Consider the following 20,404-nt stretch of genomic DNA (forward strand, 5'->3'; position numbering starts at 1 on the left):
ATCATAGTCCACAGGTCTCACACAGCACCAGGCTCAGCTGGAAACCAGTTTTCTTCTAAAAGCAAGATTCAAGTCCTTTCCTAAAGGAACCTCTTGAAATCCAGAGAAGACATAGACCAACAGGTTTCTTTTTGTTTTTGCTGGGCATTGGAGCCTTCTCTTAAGTCATTCCTCATTAGTCTCCCTCTCCCTCTCTCCCTCCCTCCATGAATTATACCTCCCCATCTGCTGCAAAACTCTTCCTTCAAGAGCCTAGATCCACAGGGCTGCAGAGAGGAGGAACACGCCAGTCGGATTCTGCCCCGAAATAAAACAGGCAAAGGATGCATTTCAGATACCAGCAGGAGGAGCACGGAGGGAGGAGGGATCAGACGCCGCTCTCAGCCCAGCTCTGGCCCCTGCTCGCCAAGAGAGGCACCTGGGACAAGCCCCTTAACCTCTCCCTGCATCAGAGTGAGATGAGGATCCAGACATCACTCATCCCCTGGGTTGGGTGGATTAGTGAGGGAACGTGCCTGGACGGCCCTGCTCAGGGCCAGGGTACACAGCAGGTGCACAGTAACTAAATGAGAGTTCCTTTCCCTCACTGTGTCCATCAGGACGTGAAAGACCCTCAGACAAAACTCTCCTGGTTCAGTCAATCGCAGCTTCCCAGTATTTAGTGTAAGACATCCACTATCAGTTTGTGAAAACAAATGCCCTCGTGGCTGACTTTATATACAAATATCTTTACTCTAATGATCAAGAATGGGTAATAATAGTGGATCACAACTCTTCAGCACTTACTAAGCTCAATTCCTCCTCCTCCTCCCCCCCCCCCCATTTTGCAGACAGAGAAAGTGAGTTGCAGAGAGATTTAAGTAACAAGCCCAAGGCTAATAAGTGGAAGCAAGAGGATTCAAACTCTTGCTGTCTGGCCCCAAAGCCCAGGCCTCTGCATCCCCACACCCTATCACGGGACTTTTAAAGAGCATCTCGACCACGGTACACATAAGCAGCACCTCGGCCCTCAGCTCCTGCTCTCAGCACTGTGCTCAGATTGCATCATCATCAGAACTATTAACTGGCCCTCTTGGGCAGGGGCTCTGGGCACACGGGCATCCCTGGGGCTGACCACTTCCCTCGGGGGAGAGAGAGGGACCCTCGGGCGCTGTCATCAAGGATTCGAGGAAGCCGGACGGGTGGGCCCCCCACCCCGCTTCAGCAGCGTGGAAACTGAAATCCTATTGCATGTTCTTTTTTCCTCTTTTACTTAAACATACTTCCTACATTTCCTACAAAAAACACAGATTACTTTTGCAATAAGGAAATCAAGTGTCGATGGGAGAACCCACTTCTAGAAAAGGCAGCTGACCTAAGAGGTGAATTAAATTTCTGAATCTGGGAACTTATATTCTTCAACAGACAGGGCAAACAGGAAAGCAAAAAGAATGGTACTAAATGTACAGGGAAAGCCTGGCAGGAAGAGCATGAACTGTTAACAGAGTTACCTCTTCGCGGGCAGGGCTGGGGGGAAACGTTGCAAAGCACTGAATGTTTGTGTCCCCGCAAAATTCCTAGGTTGAAATCCTAATCCCTAACGTGCTGGTATTAGCAGGTGGGACCTCCGGGAGGCGATCAGGTCATGAGGGTGGGGCCCCCGTGAATGGGATTAGGGCTCTATGAAAGGGACCCCAGGGAGCTCCCTCACCGCTCCTGCCACATGAGGACACAACAAGAAGACGGCCTTCTCTGAGCCAGGAAATGAGCCCTCACCACACACGGAATCCGTCAGCGCCTTGATCTGGGACTCCTCAGCCTCCAGGACTGGGAGAAATAAATGTTTATTGTTGAAGCCACCCAGTCTCTGGTACTTTTGTTACAGCAGCCCGAATGGACTAAGACACATATTTCTAAGTGATTTATAATCTGACATGCAAACGTTATCACATTTATATAACTGTTGTGTTTTAATTGCATACAACATTCACTATTTTTGGCATCAGTTAAATATTAAACAATTAGAATAAAAAGACACAACACCTTACTCGGGCAACCAAGTGCGGATTCAAGTTTGCTTTGGCACATCTCCTAAGAGCTGGGAAGCGCTACGCCCTCAACTGGCCCTCCTCTCTCTCCTCCTTACATCAGAGCCCTCCTCCCTGCCTAGGAGGAACTAGTAGGAAAGAACTTCCTCTGAGGGGAGGCTCCTCTGTCCGTGGGCACAGCGCATGCAGGGAGAGGGAGCACCCTCCCTCCTCCAAGAAAGCAGGGCCTTCTGGAGAAGCGGGCTGCCCGGAGGCTGTCAGCTTCTCCAAGATTATGTTTAGTTAACTGGAAAATGGAAACTTTTTTCTTCTGCCTGTCCCAAAGGGCTGATTTAAAAATTAAATGAAATGATGTTAACAAAAACGATTTGTAAAATAAATAAAATATGATTAGAAAGGTAAAACCAGGTCTGTAAATGGGATTTGTCACTTAAAGAGGAAGGATGGTTATCATGAATGTCAGCTTATTCAGTAACCCCATGGCTCCTTTTTTTTTTACTACTATGAAATAAACATGTTCCTGGTTTTAATTTTTTTTAATTCAAATATTACAAAAAAGTATAAAGCAGAAAGTAAGACCCTCTCTACCCTCTCGCTTACCCCACCCACTCTCGGGTGATCACCACGGTTAACAGTTTTTTGCGTTCCCTTCAGAAACGTCCTATGGAGATAAAGCCGTGTACGTATATTTTATACATGTGTTATTATATACAACACTCTAGACCTCGCCTTTTTCACTTAATTTTATCTTAGAGATCGTTTCCATACCAACACATTCTCTGCCTCCTCCCTTTTTAGCAGTCACGGCAGGAATAAACGATAATTTACCTAATCAGGATCATATTTAAGGTTTTACACGTGTCTTTCTTTTAAAAAGAACGATCACCATCAGTGCTGCCATCGACACACTGCACACAGGCGATGCGGTCGCGCCTGCAGCCCTGACTGCAGAAGCGCAATTCTGGGCACACGGCGCGAGCGCGGCCCACGCGCCAGGGTGACTGCCGAGCCGGCCTCCGCCGCCGAGCGAAGGCCGCGAGGTCCAGGCCAGTTTGCAGCCTCCCCTCTGCCTGGCACGAGCGCCCCCCGAGCCCGCGCGCAGGTAGGGGAACCCGAGCGCAGGCGGGAGGCTGCGGAGGCGCTAGGAGGTCAGGGGGCAGCGCTCTCCTCACCCGGCGCACCGCATGGCCGGGCACAACGACCATCGTCCTCCCAAGACTGCTTCCGCCCGTCTCCCCCGCAGGGAGGGCACCGCTCCCCAGCCAGCCCCTGCCCAGGCGGAAACCTCCGCTTCCCGCACCCGCACCGCAGCACGTGCCCCCACTGCCCCGCCTCCAGCCGGAAGCCGGGGACCCGCCTTACTCCCAGACCTGATCACACTACTCCAGGGACAGAGCCCGTGGAGGGCCCCCAGGTCATCTCAAACCCTTTAGAAAGGCACCGCGGTCCTCCACGCTCGCTCGGCTCGACTCTCTGCCCGCCTGCTGCTCCCCGAACACCCCCACCATCTGCCCGCTGCGAGCACCGCCCTCGCTGCTCCCTCAGCCTCAGAGCTCGTCCCCACAGCGCACGGCTGGTTCCCTCACTTCTCTCAGGTCCCTGCTCAAACGCCACCTCCTCCCTGACCCCACGACACTCTCTGCTCCTCGCTTGCTATTTCCTCAGGAGACCGATCCCAACTTAAACCTAGTACTTCCTGCTTATTTGGTTGTCTGTGCCGTCAGCTCCACCACGGTGAGTCTTTGTTTCCTTCACGCTGCACGCCAGAACCTACGACTATACTTGACATATAGTAGGTGCTCAATAAAGACTCTGACGCCCTGCCTACCTCCTCAGCAAAGTCCCTACCATTCCCCAGGCTCCACATGCAGCAGCGTTCAGGTAAAGTCTACACGCCTCAACACACAACTTCAGGTCGCTGTGCTCTTGCCTATGCTATTCTCTCCACCTGGCATGCCATTCGCTCACTCCACTATCAACCACATGAACTCCTATTCACCCTGCAAAACACAGCTAAGCATCACCAACTCCATGAGTCCTTCCCCAAAGCCCAGGCATCCAGGCTTCCTCGTCTTGGCTCTGTGCAAGTATCCTCCAGATATCTGTTGCCTTCTATTTCAAAAATTCTTTTCATTTTTATTTTATATTTTTTACTTTCCAGCTTCCCCCATCAGGCTCTGTACTTCTTCAGGGACAGACAGTGTTCCCCTCATCTTTCTGGCTACTGATAAGTTGCCCAGCACCCAGTAGGTGCTCAGAGAATGTCAGAACAACCACCAAGTGAAGAAAATGCACTAAGAGAGTTCTCCAGGTCCACAGTCAGGGGCAAAGAGACCTGGCTGATGAGGCTTCTCAACAGAATGTTGAAAAGAACCCATGTAGATTTTCAAATATCTGGACAAAGTCTTCCTTGTAAAATTAGCTACCATATGTTGAGCATTTAGCACATGCAAAGCATACAGGCCTCATCTCCTCTGATGCTCGCGACAACCCTGAGAGGTAGGGACTACTACCATCCCATTTTCAGAGGGGCCGATGGAGGCTCAGGGAGGCTGTCTAAGTCGCCCGGGTTGTGCCCACGGCAGGTGGAGGAAGCAATGACTTACACTGGGCTCCAGAACTTGCTGGCTGAAGTCTACGCTGTGGCTGTGAATGGGGTGATATATTGGGAGTGGGGTAATCCACATTAACAGAAGCAGATGGTGCCATACAGTGCTGGGTCTGACACAGGGAAAGGGTCTGGGGCGCTTCTGACCTGCAGCAGGAGGCACAAAGGCCACTTCAGACACATAGGCCGACGCTGCCCAAGGCTCAGCCACGAATCTGCACCTGCAGAGGCAGAGGCCAGGCGGGACACCGAGGCTCAGGACCAGGAACTAACTCAGGCACCCCACTTGCAACCCATCAAAGTTCTCAGCGTGTGTTATCTCCTTTAATCCTCACAGCAACCTGGAGAGGCCGGCAAGGCAGGGAACAGGGCTAATCCCCATCTCACAAACAGGAGAGTCAATCAGGAACATTCTCTTTCTGCATTCAAACCTTTCCAAAGGGCCTAAGCTATGCCAGGCTCGGTACAGGAGAGGTCTCATCTAGTACTCATCTCAGCCTTGCAGGTGGGTGTTACCATCATCATTTCCAATCTATAGACAAGGACACTGAACTCTAAGGGATTAGGAAACATTCATTCTTTCATTCATTTATTCACTCCTCCACTCATCTATTTCAACTAATATTTATTGAACACCTAGAACATGCTGGCAAGACAACAGGGAATAAAACAGAATATTCCTTGCTAGCATGGGGCTCATACTCTAATGGAATGAGAGAGAGAATAAACAAGTAAACAAAGACACGAGGATTTCAGCTAAGTGCCATGCAGACAATAAAACAGGGTGCTGGGATGGAGAGGGACTGGGTACCCATCCAGCTGGATGGTCAGGGAGGGCTTCCCCAACGACATCTGAATTAAGACCCAGTGATAAGAAGGAGCCAGACACACAAGGCTCTGGTGAGGAATCTTCTGAGCAAAGGGCACGACAACACCTGAGATGGATCCTGGGACAAGCCCAGTATGTGCAAAGGACAGAAGGAAGGCCAGCGCGGAGGAGGGCGATGGGCAGAGGGGACGAGGAGTCTGAGAGGGAGCAGGGACCGGCCAGATCCACAGAAGAATGAGGTTTACCTCCAGCTCCTTTGATCCCAGATTTTGCGACCAAAGAAAATCAATCAAGTGGCCACGTGATTTAGAAATAAACAAATTGAAAAAAACTCCTCCAGTAAAGATAAACCAGAAAGACAGGCCTCATCCTTCTGAATAAAGATAGAGAAGCGAATACCATTAGAGTTTAATTCAGGCCCAGCACACAATATGTGCTCAACAAATGTTTGTCGAATGGATGCCACACAATAACGATTTCAACTGCATACACAGCAGTGTGGACTTGCCCGCAGAACCCTGGACTGACTGGACTCGAGGGCTTGAGGAAGGAAGGCGAAGGCAGATCAAAGCCCATCTGATGCCACGATGCCGGTTACACACTTTACAGCCCTGTATCCCACCAGAGACAGGCTCAGAATTTAAAACTGCAAACATATTTAGATAAATGCACAGATGCCAGATGCATAATGAGTTACTAAGGGAAACCAGGATGGCGTGATTTTGAAATCTGACACGAGAAAGACAAACTGCCCTGGCCCCACAGGCCCCCTGCCTGAGACAGAATCCAGGACTGACCCAGGGACTGCGCTGTTCTCAGTAATTTAACTACACCCTGAAAAGGGCAATGAACCTTCAAGGTGGGGTGGGTTGGGCCAGGTGCCCATGGTCAAGGTGAAGCCAAGGCCCGTCGGGGGCAGGGAAGCAGCACCTTGTAACTGATTTTACGGTAATCTACGGGCTTGTCTCACCTCTGCTTCTAGAAGGCGTGAACCACGTCTTACACTTCTGCCTCCTCCAGATACGTAGAGTGTCCTTCTTACGTGCACCAGGAGCTCAGGCGTTTGCGAAATGCATGAACAAGCAGAGAGCCGAGGCAGTCTACGTGGACCAAGCAATGTGCTGTGAATGAGGTCCCAGCCACTAGAGGCAGGGAGAAAAGGGCAGCAGGGGCACAGTGGAGATCTGCATCACAGCCGGGCATCCGTGAGCCAGGCCACACAAGGGAACAGTGAAGAGAATGGGAGAAGAAACATTTTTGAGGAAACCTGATCCAATACTTGAAGGGCTGTCACATGGGAAAGGTATTAGGCATGTTTGATCCAAAGCCCCAGGAGCCAGCTGGCAGCTGAATTTAAGGAAGAACTTCCTCCCAGCAAAGTGGCATCAGAGTGTGTTAGTGGAATGGTAGCATGCCGGGAGCGGGGGTAGGGTGGTGGGAGGAGGGGAAAGATTCCAAATGATTCTACAGGAAAATGCGTTTGGGGGTTTGGGTTAATCACAGGTTATGGATGTTCTTACTGAAGAGCGCAGTTTTCAGCCCTTCTCCAATTTATGTGGCCCCAACAGTTTTTCACAGGATGCTATGACATCTCACACAGGCTCCACCTCCCAAGCTCACCCCTGGGGAAAGATGAATTAGAGTCGTCTGACAGAAGCACAGTATGCAGGGGCGTCCCGCCAGTAACTGAGTATTTCAGGATGCAGAATTCAACTCTGCACAGAAGGTACAGATGCCATCGGAACAGAAAACTAGAACCATGGGTTTATTCACCCATGGACTTGCATCTTCAGTGGCCGAGCAGCAGGCCAAAAGGTCCAGTTACACATGAGGTGGGAGACTAACTGCCCCTCACACCACTTGTGTCCAAATAAATGCTGATATAGATATTGCAGAGGAATCCTGGAAGCAACCAACGCTGTCAGCTGGGGAGCTTAGTGACAGGATGGGTTCTTGCCAGAGCCCACTTTGACTCTTCTCATGTAGTACTTTCTAGAAAATACTGCCCGCCTGCCTTCCTCCCACACATCTATCCATTCTGTAAATATTCAGTGGAGGGCCTTTCATAGACCAGCAGTAGTGAGTAAAGCCAGACGAGGTGCAGCTTCATGACTGTCTAGTGGGAAACACAGACAAGAAACAAACACATCGCACAAATAACGATTTGAGGTTTTCTATATATGTCACAAAGGAAATAAATGGTGCAAAACAATAGTAAGTTACACAGAGACTGCCCAGTGTGGGGTTCCAGGATGGGTTCTCTAACGGAGCACAGAGACCATGTTTTGCAGAGCCTGCAGTGTGCAGGTCTCAAACAAGTCTCTGTGACATTCCTCTGGGAAACCATGGCCACACAGGCCCTCCCACCACAGCACCCTCCTCTCTGGCACACATCCTCTGGATGCTCTATTTGAGACTGTGACTCAGTAGGTCTGGGGAGGGCTGGAGAATTTGCATTTCTAACCAGGTGCTGCTAGTGCTGCTGCTCTGCCGACCACATTTAAGTAGCACTACTCTATCAGGCATTTAAAAAGACCTAAATAAATGGATAGCTACACCATGTTCACAGGCAGAGAGGCTCAATCATCAAGATGTCAGTTTTGCTCAAATTAACCTATACATTCAATATACTTCCAATCAAAATCCCCGTGGAGTTGTTTTGTTCTTTATTATTGTTTAACTTGACAAGCTGATTCTAAAATTCATTTCGAAGACAACTTTGGAAAAGCACAAAGTGAGGGACTTGCCTTACCAACTCAAGGCTTACAATAAAACTATAAGTGGAGTATTGACACACAATTAGCCAAGGAGACCAATACAGAACAGAGAGCCCCAAAACAGACCTGTGCTTTTAGGAAAACTATATACGGAAGATGGCATTACAAATCAGTAGGGAAATGATGAACAATTCAGTAAATACTGCTGGAAAAATTGGTTATTTTTATAAAAAAATAAAACGAGATTCCTACCTTGTACTATATGCAAAAATAAAATTCCAGGTAGATTATATTCCTAAATGTGGAAATATAAAACTTTAGAACTCTTAGAAGAAAATATAGAAAATTTTCACAACTTTGGGGTAGGGAAATATATCCTAAATAAGACACCAACTGGGCAAACCAAAAAGAATAGACTGGCAAATTTGACTTAAATAAAACTGAAATTCCTGTATGCCATAAATAAATAAGAAAGAAAAGCCACACACTAGGAAATATTTGCAGCAAAAACACTAATATCTAGAATGTATCAAGAAACTAATATCTAGAATGTATCAAGAATTCCTACCTATGAGAAAAGACACACAATCTAAAGAGAAAAGGATATGAATAGGAAGTTCACAGATGAGGAACCCAAACAGAGGATAAAACATGAAGATGCTCAACCTCACAAGTAATTAGAGGGATGCAAATGTAAAATAGTGGGATACAGTTTCACACCCATTACACTGGCAAAACTTAAAAACCCTGACCAGACCAAGTGCTGTCTAGAATATAGAGCAGCAGAAATTCTCGCACATTCTTGTTCGGAGAGTAAATAAGAACAATCCTTTTAGAAAGCAATTTGACATTATCTGATAAAACTGATAATGCACGCACCCTACCATTCAGCAATTTCACTTTTTTTTTTTTTTGTGAGGGAGATCAGCCCTGAGCTAACATCCATGCCAATCCTCCTGTTTTTGTTTTTTTGTTTTTTTTTTTTTGCTGAGGAAGACTGGCCCTGAGCTAACATCCGTGCCCATCTTCCTCCACTTTATGTGGGACGCTGCCACAAGATGGCCTGACAAGCGGTGCGTCGGTGCGCACCTGGGATCCAAACCCGGGCTGCCAGCAGTGGAGCACATGCACTTAACCACTATGCCATGGGGCCTGCCCTCAGCAATTCCATTCTTAAGTATACAACCTAGAAACCTTCATTCACTCACACAGAAAGGACATTCACCCAGTGTGCTTAATAACAGTGGGAAACAGGAGAGAGTCTAAATGCCCATCAAGAGGAGTTGGCTGATACAGTGTTGTCTATTTACACACTGAAATACTATACAGAAGGAACAAATAAATGAACCAAAGCTACGCATATCAACATGGAGACATCTCAAAACCAATGTTGAGCAAAGAAACAAAGTTGTAAAAAAATGTAAGTAATGGATACCATCAACATAAAACTTTACAACATGCAAGAAAGATCTGGGTGCTATTTGAGGACATCTATCTACACACACACTTACAGGGTCATGCATTGCTTAACGACAGGAATACGTTCTGAGAAATGCGTCATTAGGTGATTCGTCATTGTGCAAACATCATAGAGTGCACTGAACGGTAACAAAATTTGTCACCCCAGAATGTGCCTCTTTAACATGAGGGTGATTTTAGGCCGATTATTTTTAAGAAACAAAAGATTCAGAAACTTTTTCTTGTTACCTCCCTCTTAACTGCCTAAAAGAATTCAGATTTTAAAAAACCTGTCTTAGGGCCAGCCAGTGGCGTAGTGGTTAAGTTCGAGTGCCCTGCTTTGGTGGCCCAGGGTTCGCAGGTTCGGATCCTGGGCGCAGACCTACTCACCGCTCCTCAAGCCATGCTGAGGCAGCATCCCACAGAGAAGAGCTACAACTCTACAACTATGATACACAACTACGTACTGGGGCTTTCGGGAGAAAAAAGAAAAAGAGGAAGATTGGCAACAGATGTTAGCGCAGGGCCAATCTTCCTCAAAAAAAAAAAAAATCTTAAAAAAAGAAAACCTGTCTCAGGAAGCGAGCTATCACATTAGCATCATATGAACTTGGTAGTAGACAGGGAGGAACCTAGAAAAGCCTCTTTGTTGGGCCCCTCTGTGTTCTGTTTCTGTGTGGCCAAACACTTGTTTTCCAAACGTTTGCTCCTTTTCACCTACTTGTGAATCGCCTTCTTCCCTTTGAAGTCCCTGACTCTCCCCACCCCCAACACCTTCTTTTGTCTTTAGCTGAGGATAGTATTTAAGGTGAGGGCTTTGGCCATTTTGGGAGTTACTTAATTTTCCTGAGTTTCTCCCATTTATACATGGTATTAAACTTTTGTTTGTTTTTCTATCAATCTGTCTCATATCAATTTAATTCTTAGATCAGCCAGAAGAACCTAGAAGGGGAGAGGAAAATTTCTTCCTCCCCTACAGGACTTACACAGACCTAGATGGTATAGCCTACTGCACATGGGCTATATGGTACTAAGCTTATGGAACCACTGTTGTATATGCCATCTGCATTGACCAAAACATCCTGATGTGCATGACTGAAGATGCATATATTATACACATATATACTGTTATATCCATTATCAATGTATACATATAATAATTAATGTACTATATACATTAATGCATTATATATATTATATGTATTATAAATACTATATAATGTATTATATATATATAAAATGTGTGTGTGTATATATAGAGAGAGAACTATTTTATATATATCCACTATAAACATGAGAATGATCAATCTAAATTCAGCACAATGGCCTCTAGAGAGAGAAGGAGAGGAATGGTATCTGGGAAAAGAATAAAAATCACTCATAAAACCACTGTCCCCTATACTAATGTTAACCAGCATTAGGGATTAGGGTAGGGGATGTTCTTCAAGGAAGCCAGACTTTTCATATCGAAAAGGCTGAGAGCCTTTAGTCCAACCTTTGACCCACAGGGGAAACTTCTCTCCAACACCTGGAGCAAGGAAGCCTCCCACCTCTACAGAGAAGCTCCTAAGTCAGGGCCACTGTGTACAGTTATACAGGTTGGCACTGCACAATTCTGGAGTGCACATTTCACAATGCAAATGATGCCCCCTAGGGTTGTGCAGTGAACAACTTATACAACAATATGTGGCAGCCCTGTAACTCCTAGGTCATAGGCCCCTTTGGAACACTGATGAAAAATGCCATCTCTGGGAAAACGCCCATCCACACAATGGCTGCCCATGATGTCAGCGGATTCCCCAATGACGATCAGCAGCCTTACACTGGCCAAACACTTCCCAAGGTGGGTGATCACGACCCTCGGAGTGAGTCTAAGCTCTTCCTTAAGCATGTGTGAAACCTGCCTCTTTATAACCTCTATCCATTAAAGTTGATTTACTTCCCTTCTGCATGACACTTCAGCTACTGAAAGCAAGCTAACCTGTCCCCCCGGGAGACTTCTGCCTTCCAGGCTAAATATACTTTTGACTTAGCTCATTGCAAACATGCCGTAGCTTCTCTTTTGTCAAAAATGAACTTTTAAACTGTCCATCATTTTACCAAGCACTTCTTGCCCTAACAAGCAACTAGGCATGCTGACATGTCATCAAAGAGTAAGAAAGCATTTCTCTCAGCAGCTCCTGTGGGAAACCTCTCAAGATTTCCACTGGCTTCCAAAGCAGTCAAAGGCCACAGAAGCCAGGAAGTGAGAGGCCGGAGGAAGGAAGAGTCAGGCTTTTTCCAGGGGTGGGAGCAACATTAACTGAGCAGAACCAGGACAGAGCCCCCCGGCCAAGGGAGACAAGTCATTTTCCACTTACTCCCAAAACTCCATGACGGGAGAGGTGGCGCTCTGCAGGGACACGTGGCTGTGGTTGCTCACGTTCAGTTTCTGGAATTCCGTGCAATTCTCTACGGGGAAAACAAGACAAGAGATAACAAGATTAACCTCCGGGGGGCTGATCTTGGAAAACGTTAGAGCTGACGGTGCAACCAGGCCTTTCACCCAGCCACTCCGCGTCAACACGCCTCAAAGGGCAGTGGGGGGATCAGTGACTCCAAACAGTGTGAGAGGCTTGGCCTCATTCCAACAGGAGGACAAGTCTTGGGGGCAGGGCCTTCCTCTCTCGTTCCCACTCCACGTGCCCTGTCACTCTTTCCTCCCGCCTTGTTCCCGAACCTCCTTTCCCTTCCCACTTCCCCACCTAAGGCCTGCCTGTGGCATCCACCTGCCCCGCTCAGCGGCCCCACAGGAACGGGGGAACTAAAGCAGTGGGTCAGTCACGGCATCCTTAGGGCAGTGATGCAGTCGAGACTCGGTTTTCCTTCACGTAAAAAGAAGCTGATCTCACAGCTGCCTCCTAAAGACGTGATGACTGGATGAAACAACGTGAGCCTGCATGTGTGAAGAAGCCCTCGTTTCCTCACCATTCCCTCGCTCCATCAATCAGTCCAAGGAAGGTCTACCAAATGTCTCATTTCACAAAACTTGATGACCAAGCGAGATTTGAATCTCAAGTAAAAATATCCAAGTGTTCATCCTTTAAGGCTCAGATCAACCCATTAGTCCCTCCCTCCTCCAGGAAGCCTTCCCGATCTCCCTCCCTTGAATTCTAAGAATGTTAGAATTTAAAGGTCCTCCAAAGGACCATGTTCTCCAACTCCCCTTATTTTGAAGAGTAGGAATCTAAGGTGCAGAAATAGTCAAGGGGCCTCCATCCACACCCTCTCCCTCCTCTACAAGTCACCAGCCAGTTAGGGGCAGAACTGGGAATCAACCCCAGCCAAGTCTCCATCTCCTTTGCCATGGTTATTGTCCAGCGCTGTCGGCCCAGGGGACCCGTGCCTCTTTACAGCACCCCTCTGTTTACAGCGCTCCCCGTGGGCAGGGCCTCCTGCACCCATTCACTTCCGAGCGGCTGCGCCCAGCACGGTGGCCAGCACGGAGGCTGTGTTCAGCCTCACCCTGGCATCTCTCTCTTCTCACGTGTGTACGAACCCTCCAAACCACACCTGTGATCTCTGGAGCAGGAAGCACCTCCTGTACGTGATGTTTCACCCATCTCAAGTGTTCACATGCCTTTAGAGGGGAGCGCAAATCAGTGGAAGAAAGGTTTGCAGTTGGCTGGGGACAGTCCCTCCGACGGTCTGCCTCCTTCCCACTCCTCTGGGCAAGTGCTAACCACACTCTGGAAGCAGGTGGTCTGTGGGGCCCCCAGTTCTGACAGGAGTCTGGAAACCTGATATTATAGGCAGAACGTCGGAGGTGCCCTTGTGCCTTTTTCTGGGGTGAAGAGCCCTCAGCATTGATCAGATTCTCTCAAATAGTGTTTCTCAAATGTTTTTTCTAGAGTAAAAAAATTTCTCAGACACCCAAGGTTGACAAGGCATTTTTATTAAAATGATATTTAATCATGTACGAATAAACAATGAGTTATAAAGTCTTTGTGACTGTAGTAGTCACACAACTATAAAACCAGAACTAAATCTACAAATTAAATATCGACTAATCTATGGACCCAATACAATTCAAACTGACAGCATAAAATGGATGGGAAAGATAATGCCAGTCTGCGAAATTAGGTGGATTTCCCAACAGAAAAACGGAGCTGCCAGATAGGGCAGGGCCAGTGAGTTCAGCTTGCCTGAACCCCACGGGCTGTTTGAGGCTCAATCCCACCAACTGTTCTCTGTTCACACCGTTGCGAAACCTTCATTGCTACGGTTTGCTGCGTTCTCAACCGGACCTCACTTGGTACGAATGCCTCATTTATGAATTAAATCTCTCCGCTTTTTCCCTGGGCTGCCATCATCCTATTTACTAAGGACGCACCTTTAACTGTAACCACGCACAAAGTCAGGCACTGAAATCTCCTGACTGTCCTCAGTTAGAAGGTGGCTGTGCAGACAATCCAGAACGTGTGCATATTTTTAGAGCAGCCTCAAAATAAACAAACACAAATTATCATGGACAACTCACAGGCCTCCAAGAATATGTCCTTGAATTTCAGTTTAATAAACATCTCTATGAGGTCCCTGGCCAAAGAAAGGTTAAGAGACAGGCCCTAAAGAGAGACAGCGAGACTTCCACAAAATGTGACGGGTCGGGGAGCAGGGCAAAGTCAGGCAGGGCTGGAGACTAGTTCACAGCACTCTCTAGGCCTAATGCCTGCTGTCCCTTCTGCTGGTGACAAACATCCTACCCAGCCTTACTGTAGCTCAGCCTTCAGGATGACAGGTCACTTCCAGGGACAACCTAACCACAGATTACAACATGGATGGTAAATAGCTTAAAGCGTGTGTGCCAGTCCCCATCGAAAGGCAGTGGATGCCTACAGCACTGCTGAGAAGGGTTCTAAGGCCAAGACCAGACTCAAAAGGACCGAGTGCTACAATCGACTAGTGATGTCTGCTCTGAGCACAGAGCATAGTGTAGATGGGGTTGGCACATATTTGTCTTCCCTAGATCATAAGACTCAACCCTGATAGGATGACAAATTGAAAAGCAAACAGTACACAGAATCAGAAGTAATCTAAAAAGTTTCCATTCAAGGAGGTGGGGTGGGGGTGGTGAATTCAAATATCTACCTGGGTTGGACAGGTAAAGTTAATGAGCAAAGTGGAGTGCGTGGGGACTGTGGTCAATTTGAGGATAGATGCCTCATCCAAAGGCAACAGCCACTTCTCAGCTGCAGCAAGTGCCGCCAAGCAAGAACGTGGGAATGTGGGTCTGGTGTTGCCAGATATTTTTAACTTTTCAAGAGAAGCTAGAAGTCTGGATTTTCACGTAGTCTTCTGGTTTTTCAATTTTGGCAACCAAATACATTTTTGAAATTTGCTGGTCACTGATCTAAAGCCTAATTGGCCAATAGGCCCCCTGTCTGTGACCCTTGACCTAGTCTAACCCCTTCATCTCAGAGGAAAACCTGACACTAGAGAGGTAGGGCTGGAACTGGAGCCAGACCTCTCACACCTCCACTCTGCCCCCAAAGGGCTCAGCCTCCATATTTGGCAAAGCGAGGAAAGAGCATCACCATTCTTCCACTCATGCCAATTCGTGGGCCAGGGCTCAGCTCAGGCTTCAGGGCTGCCACCCACAGCATGTACGCAGACCCAGTGCAGAGTCCATCTCCAGTTTCAGCGGAATCTGGACTCATGGCGAGAGGCCAGAGGCCGGGACTGGCCTCCAGGACGAGGACACACCCCCAAGGCCAGGCCCCCAGCAGGACCAGCAGAGACACCCTCCCTGGGGGCCATACCTGTGTTCCACTCGTGCCCACAGGTGGCCCAGGGGAGCTCGGTGGTGAAGCAATTGCTCAGGTAGAAAATGGCCCACGCCAGGATAATGATGTAGTACACGTTTAGATGGGCCTCGATCACCTGTGTCGCGTAGCCAATGCCTGAAAGAGCAAAGGAAGGGAGCGATTTGAGTCTCTCTCCACCTCGTTAAAACAGTCTCAGCAACTCTTCACAGCCTGACATCACCTGGGCATCGTTTTATTTTCCAATTAACTCAACACTCACCTTCAAATAAAGGGCAAACTTTTCTCCAACATGTAATGCCACCTTCACTCGTGAACTGTCCCAGAGCCGTTTCCAGGAAAAAAACAGGAATTCCACAGCAAACAAAAAACACCACGTAGGGAATCAGGAACGCCCCTGAAAGGATGCAGAATAAAGGAAGTAGGTTAAAATTGCCCCCACCACTTCACGTTCAGCACAAGAAATCTTTAATAAGCACCCACTACAGGCAAGACATAACGTCCCCTGAGCGTGTGTTCAAGTTCGCACTATGAGGGCCGGAGTCAGCCCCCACAGCCCTGGGGTTGTGCTCTCCGCCGCCTACTACGCCTTGAGTAAGTCTACCTCATATCTCCCAGCCTCCACGTCTTCATCTGTAAAATGGGGCTTTAAGACTTAATATCTGCACCACTTAACGTCATAGAATCGTTGAGACGCAGCTAAGATGATAATGTAAAATAAAGTGTTTTATTTGCCTGATTCTTTTATTTACACATGTCGCCCCACACACAGGTCAAATCCACTCCCTCCCTGAATGCTGCATCCTCCTTTTTTATTCTAAAGCAACTTCAACAGGCCAGGTGAGGGGAACCTCTTCTTCATATTTACTTTGGAAGTGAACTGCAAAATATCTTTTTCATAAAGAAAAGCATTCTTAAGGAGATATGCAATGAGCAGTATGCGGCCCCGATACAACGAGCCTCAGATATGGAGTTGAGTTATAAGGAGTTTGCAGCAAGAATCTGTCCAGAAAGGCTAGCTTTGAATCAATCTGAAAAAAGAGCATCGCAAGCTTTAGTGCTCCTATCTTGAAATACAATCCATTGCCTGGGCCTTTCTGTGAAACAAATTAAATAACTGAGGTGAACATGAGCTATTACAACCAGAAAGGAATTTTTCCAAATCCCTCCTTCTCTCTCCCATCTAATAACAAAGCATGGAAACACAGGCTCTTCCTTGCCAGCTGATCTCACAAATGAAGGCTTAACTGAAATTGCTTTTTGCTAAATGAAGTCTCTTACCCGCAGGATTAATAGCAACAATTTTGATCAATCCTGATAGCAGGACCATATCTACCAGGTTTCGAAAGTCTGTTAGCTTACCTGGGCCAGAGACTACTTTTAAAGTTTCATCTTGGGAAAGAAAGACTTTAAACTATTGTTGGGATCTATGAGTAGAGCTGTATAGATTTTTTTTTTAAAGTAAACAGTCGATAAGCAGATATCCCAACTACATTAGAAGGCAAAAAGTGTGTGAAAGGGGATAAGAGGGTCTGTGTGCTGAATCTAAATCTAAGTGATTAAAACAAGCCACAGCAGGATCTCTAATATGTTGTAATTTACCTGCGAATCCTTTAGTACATAACAGATGACACTTCCTGAAAGCCTTTTGGCCTGTGTATTCAAAGCCAGCAATCCTGAAGATAACTAGCTCAAGTCAACCAGGAAATCTGTGTACCCAATGGAGACTCTTGGCAAGTTCGAGTAAGAAAGAAAAAAAGAATGACTCATTTTTAAACTTTACTCACTCCAACCATTTTTTTTAAATCTGTGGCAGAATTTGTAATTAACCCAACTTACTGTGTTTTTTGCTTTTAGGAATGCTTTTTGTTTTGGCATAACAATTTCCCGGATAAAAAAAGATCTTAAAACAATTTTTGCCAGGGACTACCCTAAAGGGTTTCCACAGGTTTCTAAGCAGACACGGCTGCTTATAAAGGCTGAATCTGCAAAGAGAGGCGGGATTCGCAGCCAAGGGCACAGGGCATGTCTGGGGTCTCCGAGTCCACTCCCTCTCTCCCCCTTGCCAAACCACCAACATCGGCGGCCACTTCATTACCAGTGCAGAGCAGGCTTGGAGCAGCCTGTGCCTTCAGGATGAATGTCTCCAAAGAAATGGCCTGGGCCAAGCAGTACTATTCTCGCTCTCGCTGCAGCTGCTCGCACAGGAAGTCCTGCTCTACACAGGCTAACAGCATGGGCCCTGCCAGCCAACTTCTGAGCCACCTTCACTGGGGTCTGGGGATCTGCTGGAGGCGCAGGGGCACAGCAAAGGGAGGGAGGAATACATAGAAAAGGCTTTTTCTTGGAGAAACCGTGCCACCCAAGAAGGTTTGACAAGGTCCCTTGCCCTGGACCCACTGGCTGTCTTGCTGACGACAACAGGCGGGGGCTCCTGAAGTCTGGAGCGCCTTCCTTGAGCTGGGAGATCTGAGGATTCACTGCTGCATCTCCACCAAACTGACTTGGACATGTGGTCACTAGACATGACTCTCTCATCACCTTTCTTTCCCTGTCGTCGTCCACCCCGCCCCCAATCTCTGAGCATTTTCTAAACATTAAATCAGTGTTGTTGCTATTCGTTGTGGGTGACTGAGACCAGTAAAAAAAAACTGCTGGGGGCCATTCTTCCACCGGAGAGACCCGAAAAGAGGCCCTAGAAGGGGCCTTAAGAGCAAACGAAAGCCTGGGCAGGAAATCCAGGCCTCACCTAAAAGTTCTCCCTGTTGTCGGTCCAATCTCAGTTTAAAACAAGGCCTTTGGTGTCAGAATCTCATCTTTATCACTCATTAAGTGAGTGGCTTCTCTGACCCTTAGTGTCCTCATCTGCAAAATGGGTATAGCGCTACCTACAAAGATGACTGTAAGGATGAAATGAGATGACGCAGGTAAAGCTTAGTACCCACCCTGGCATTTCAGCAAGTGCTCAAAACCCGAGCTTACTCAGATCATTATCCGAGTCCCCTTCCCCGATGCCGGTCTCTAGCTGGGAAAGCTAAGGCTGAAAGGGGCTGTCTCCTGCCCTGTTTCAAACAGCAGTGCAGCTACCACAAGCAAGGGCTCCTTGTCTCGGTCTGCACCTCACGCTGGGGCACAATGCACCTGGTGGGCAAGTCCCCGCGTGCCAGCAGGCGGCACAGTCAGGTGCGAAGCGACAAGTGCACATGCGCACTGGGAAGGCGCGCCTGGCCCCGGGTCAGCTCACGCGCCGGTGGCCTGGGGCGGGCAGTCTCCCGAGGGTCCCGCTACACGCAGGCGCGGGAGGGGCCTGGCGCACACCCCCTCGCTCCCCGCCCCCACCAGGCTGGTCGCGCCTCCCTCCGCTGCCCCCAGTGCCGCGTGCCCTCACCTCCTCCGTTCTTGTAGCACAGGTAGGGGAAGCGCCAGACGTTGCCAAGCCCCACGATCTCCCCGGCCATGCTCAGCACGAACTCCACCTTGCTGTTCCAGTGGCCGCGCTCGTGGACAGCCTGGTCGCGCTTGTCGCGCGGGTCGCGCGCGGGCGCCGCACCCCCGCTGCCGCCGGCGCCGCCAGCCGCTGCCTCGGACAGCCGCGCCTCCTCCGCAGCCTTCCCGGTGCCCAGAGGCAGCGCCTTCTCCGCCGTCATGGCCGCGCCGCCTGCCTCGCGCGCCGGCCCGGCTCTGCGCCGCCGCCCCGGGCGGGCTGGCTTTTCAGGAGGCGCGAGCGGGCGGGAGGGGGAGGCGGGGGTGGAGCTGAGGGGCCGGGCCGGGCCGGGCCGGGCGGGCGCGGGGACGGGGACTGGGGCGCGGCGCGGCGGCCCCGCCCTCAGGGCGCCCACGCCGCCGCGGCCCACCTTGCGCGCGCCGAGCACCTTGCGCGCGCCGAGCACCTTGCGCGCGCCGAGCACCTTGCGCGCGCCGAGCACCTTGCGCGCGCCGAGCACCTTGCGCGCCCTTCCTTCCGCCGGCCTCTTAGCGCAAGAGTGGAAGCGCCCATTCAGGCCTAGGCTGAGCTCCCGAGGACACCAAGCCCTGAAGTGCAACCACTCTCTCTAACCTCCAAACGCTTGGCCCTCGGTTTCCCATCTCTGATAAGAGAAGTGGGCTCTAGACCAGGCTTCTCCAACTTGAACGTGCGTACCAAGCACCTGCGGATCTTGTTAAACTGCAGATCCTGATCTGATGGGTCTGGCTGGGCTGGAGCTTCTGCATGTTTAACAAGCGCCCAGCTGCTGCGGATGCTGCTGGTCCAGGGACCATACTTGGAGGGAAAAGGGGTAAATGAATTCTTGGTTTCTTCCCAGTGCTCGGGGACTGTGAGCTCCCCTAGGGTGGGGACACCTCCAGATCTTGTTCATCCTGCTGCCCCCTGCTATAAACACAGTGAGTCAGGACAGTGTGGCGGTTCAGTGCTCCTGTCTGCAGACAGGCAAATCTAAGCTGAATGACGTGCTCCACCCATCTTAGTTGTGTGAAGTCATCTGACCTCTCTGTGCCTCTGTTTCCTGATTTGCAACAGGGAATACCAATAGTGCCTTTCTTATGGGTGGTGTGTGTGTTTGTGTGTGTGGAGTTAATGAGAAATTGCTTATAAACTACTTCAGCAATTACTAGTATTATCATACAATGTATAGTCACACACATACACATATTTGTGCATCTTGTTTAATATCTGTGTCCCCACTCAACTATAAGGATGATATACACTGTCTTGTTCATTATAATAGCCACAGCCTAGCACAAGCCCTAGCACGTAGTAGATGCTCAGTAAACATTTGAGGAAAGAGAGAAAGAGGAGGCGAGGGACGGAGGGAAAGAAGGAGGGAGGAAGAAGAAAAGGGAAAGAATTTTAGATCTGCAAGGGGCCACAGAGATAGTCAGGTCCACCTTTGTCATCTCAGCCCTGGGGAAGTCCACCCGCAGGAGCTGTCGCTAACGCTACCCATGTGCTCTCCACCTGTCCC

General features: G+C 48.9%; 1 protein-coding gene across 1 annotated transcript in view; it reads right to left on the reverse strand.

Annotated features, from left to right (window-relative positions):
- Window positions 1–19,185, reverse strand: part of LOC131419945 (sodium- and chloride-dependent GABA transporter 3) — a 125,902-nt gene extending 106,717 nt beyond the window's left edge. The window contains exons 1-4 of the mRNA XM_058565569.1: window positions 18,829–19,185; window positions 15,703–15,837; window positions 15,438–15,578; window positions 12,000–12,090 (exon numbers count right to left, since the gene is read on the reverse strand). Of these exons, the coding sequence (XP_058421552.1) occupies window positions 12,000–12,090; window positions 15,438–15,578; window positions 15,703–15,837; window positions 18,829–19,087 (626 nt within the window). The 5' untranslated portion in view covers window positions 19,088–19,185. The remainder of the gene's footprint in view (window positions 1–11,999; window positions 12,091–15,437; window positions 15,579–15,702; window positions 15,838–18,828) is intronic.
- Window positions 19,186–20,404: the final 1,219 nt, after the last annotated feature.

Source organism: Diceros bicornis, chromosome 2 (assembly GCF_020826845.1).
Source record: "Diceros bicornis minor isolate mBicDic1 chromosome 2, mDicBic1.mat.cur, whole genome shotgun sequence".
Lineage (NCBI taxonomy): Eukaryota > Metazoa > Chordata > Mammalia > Perissodactyla > Rhinocerotidae > Diceros > Diceros bicornis.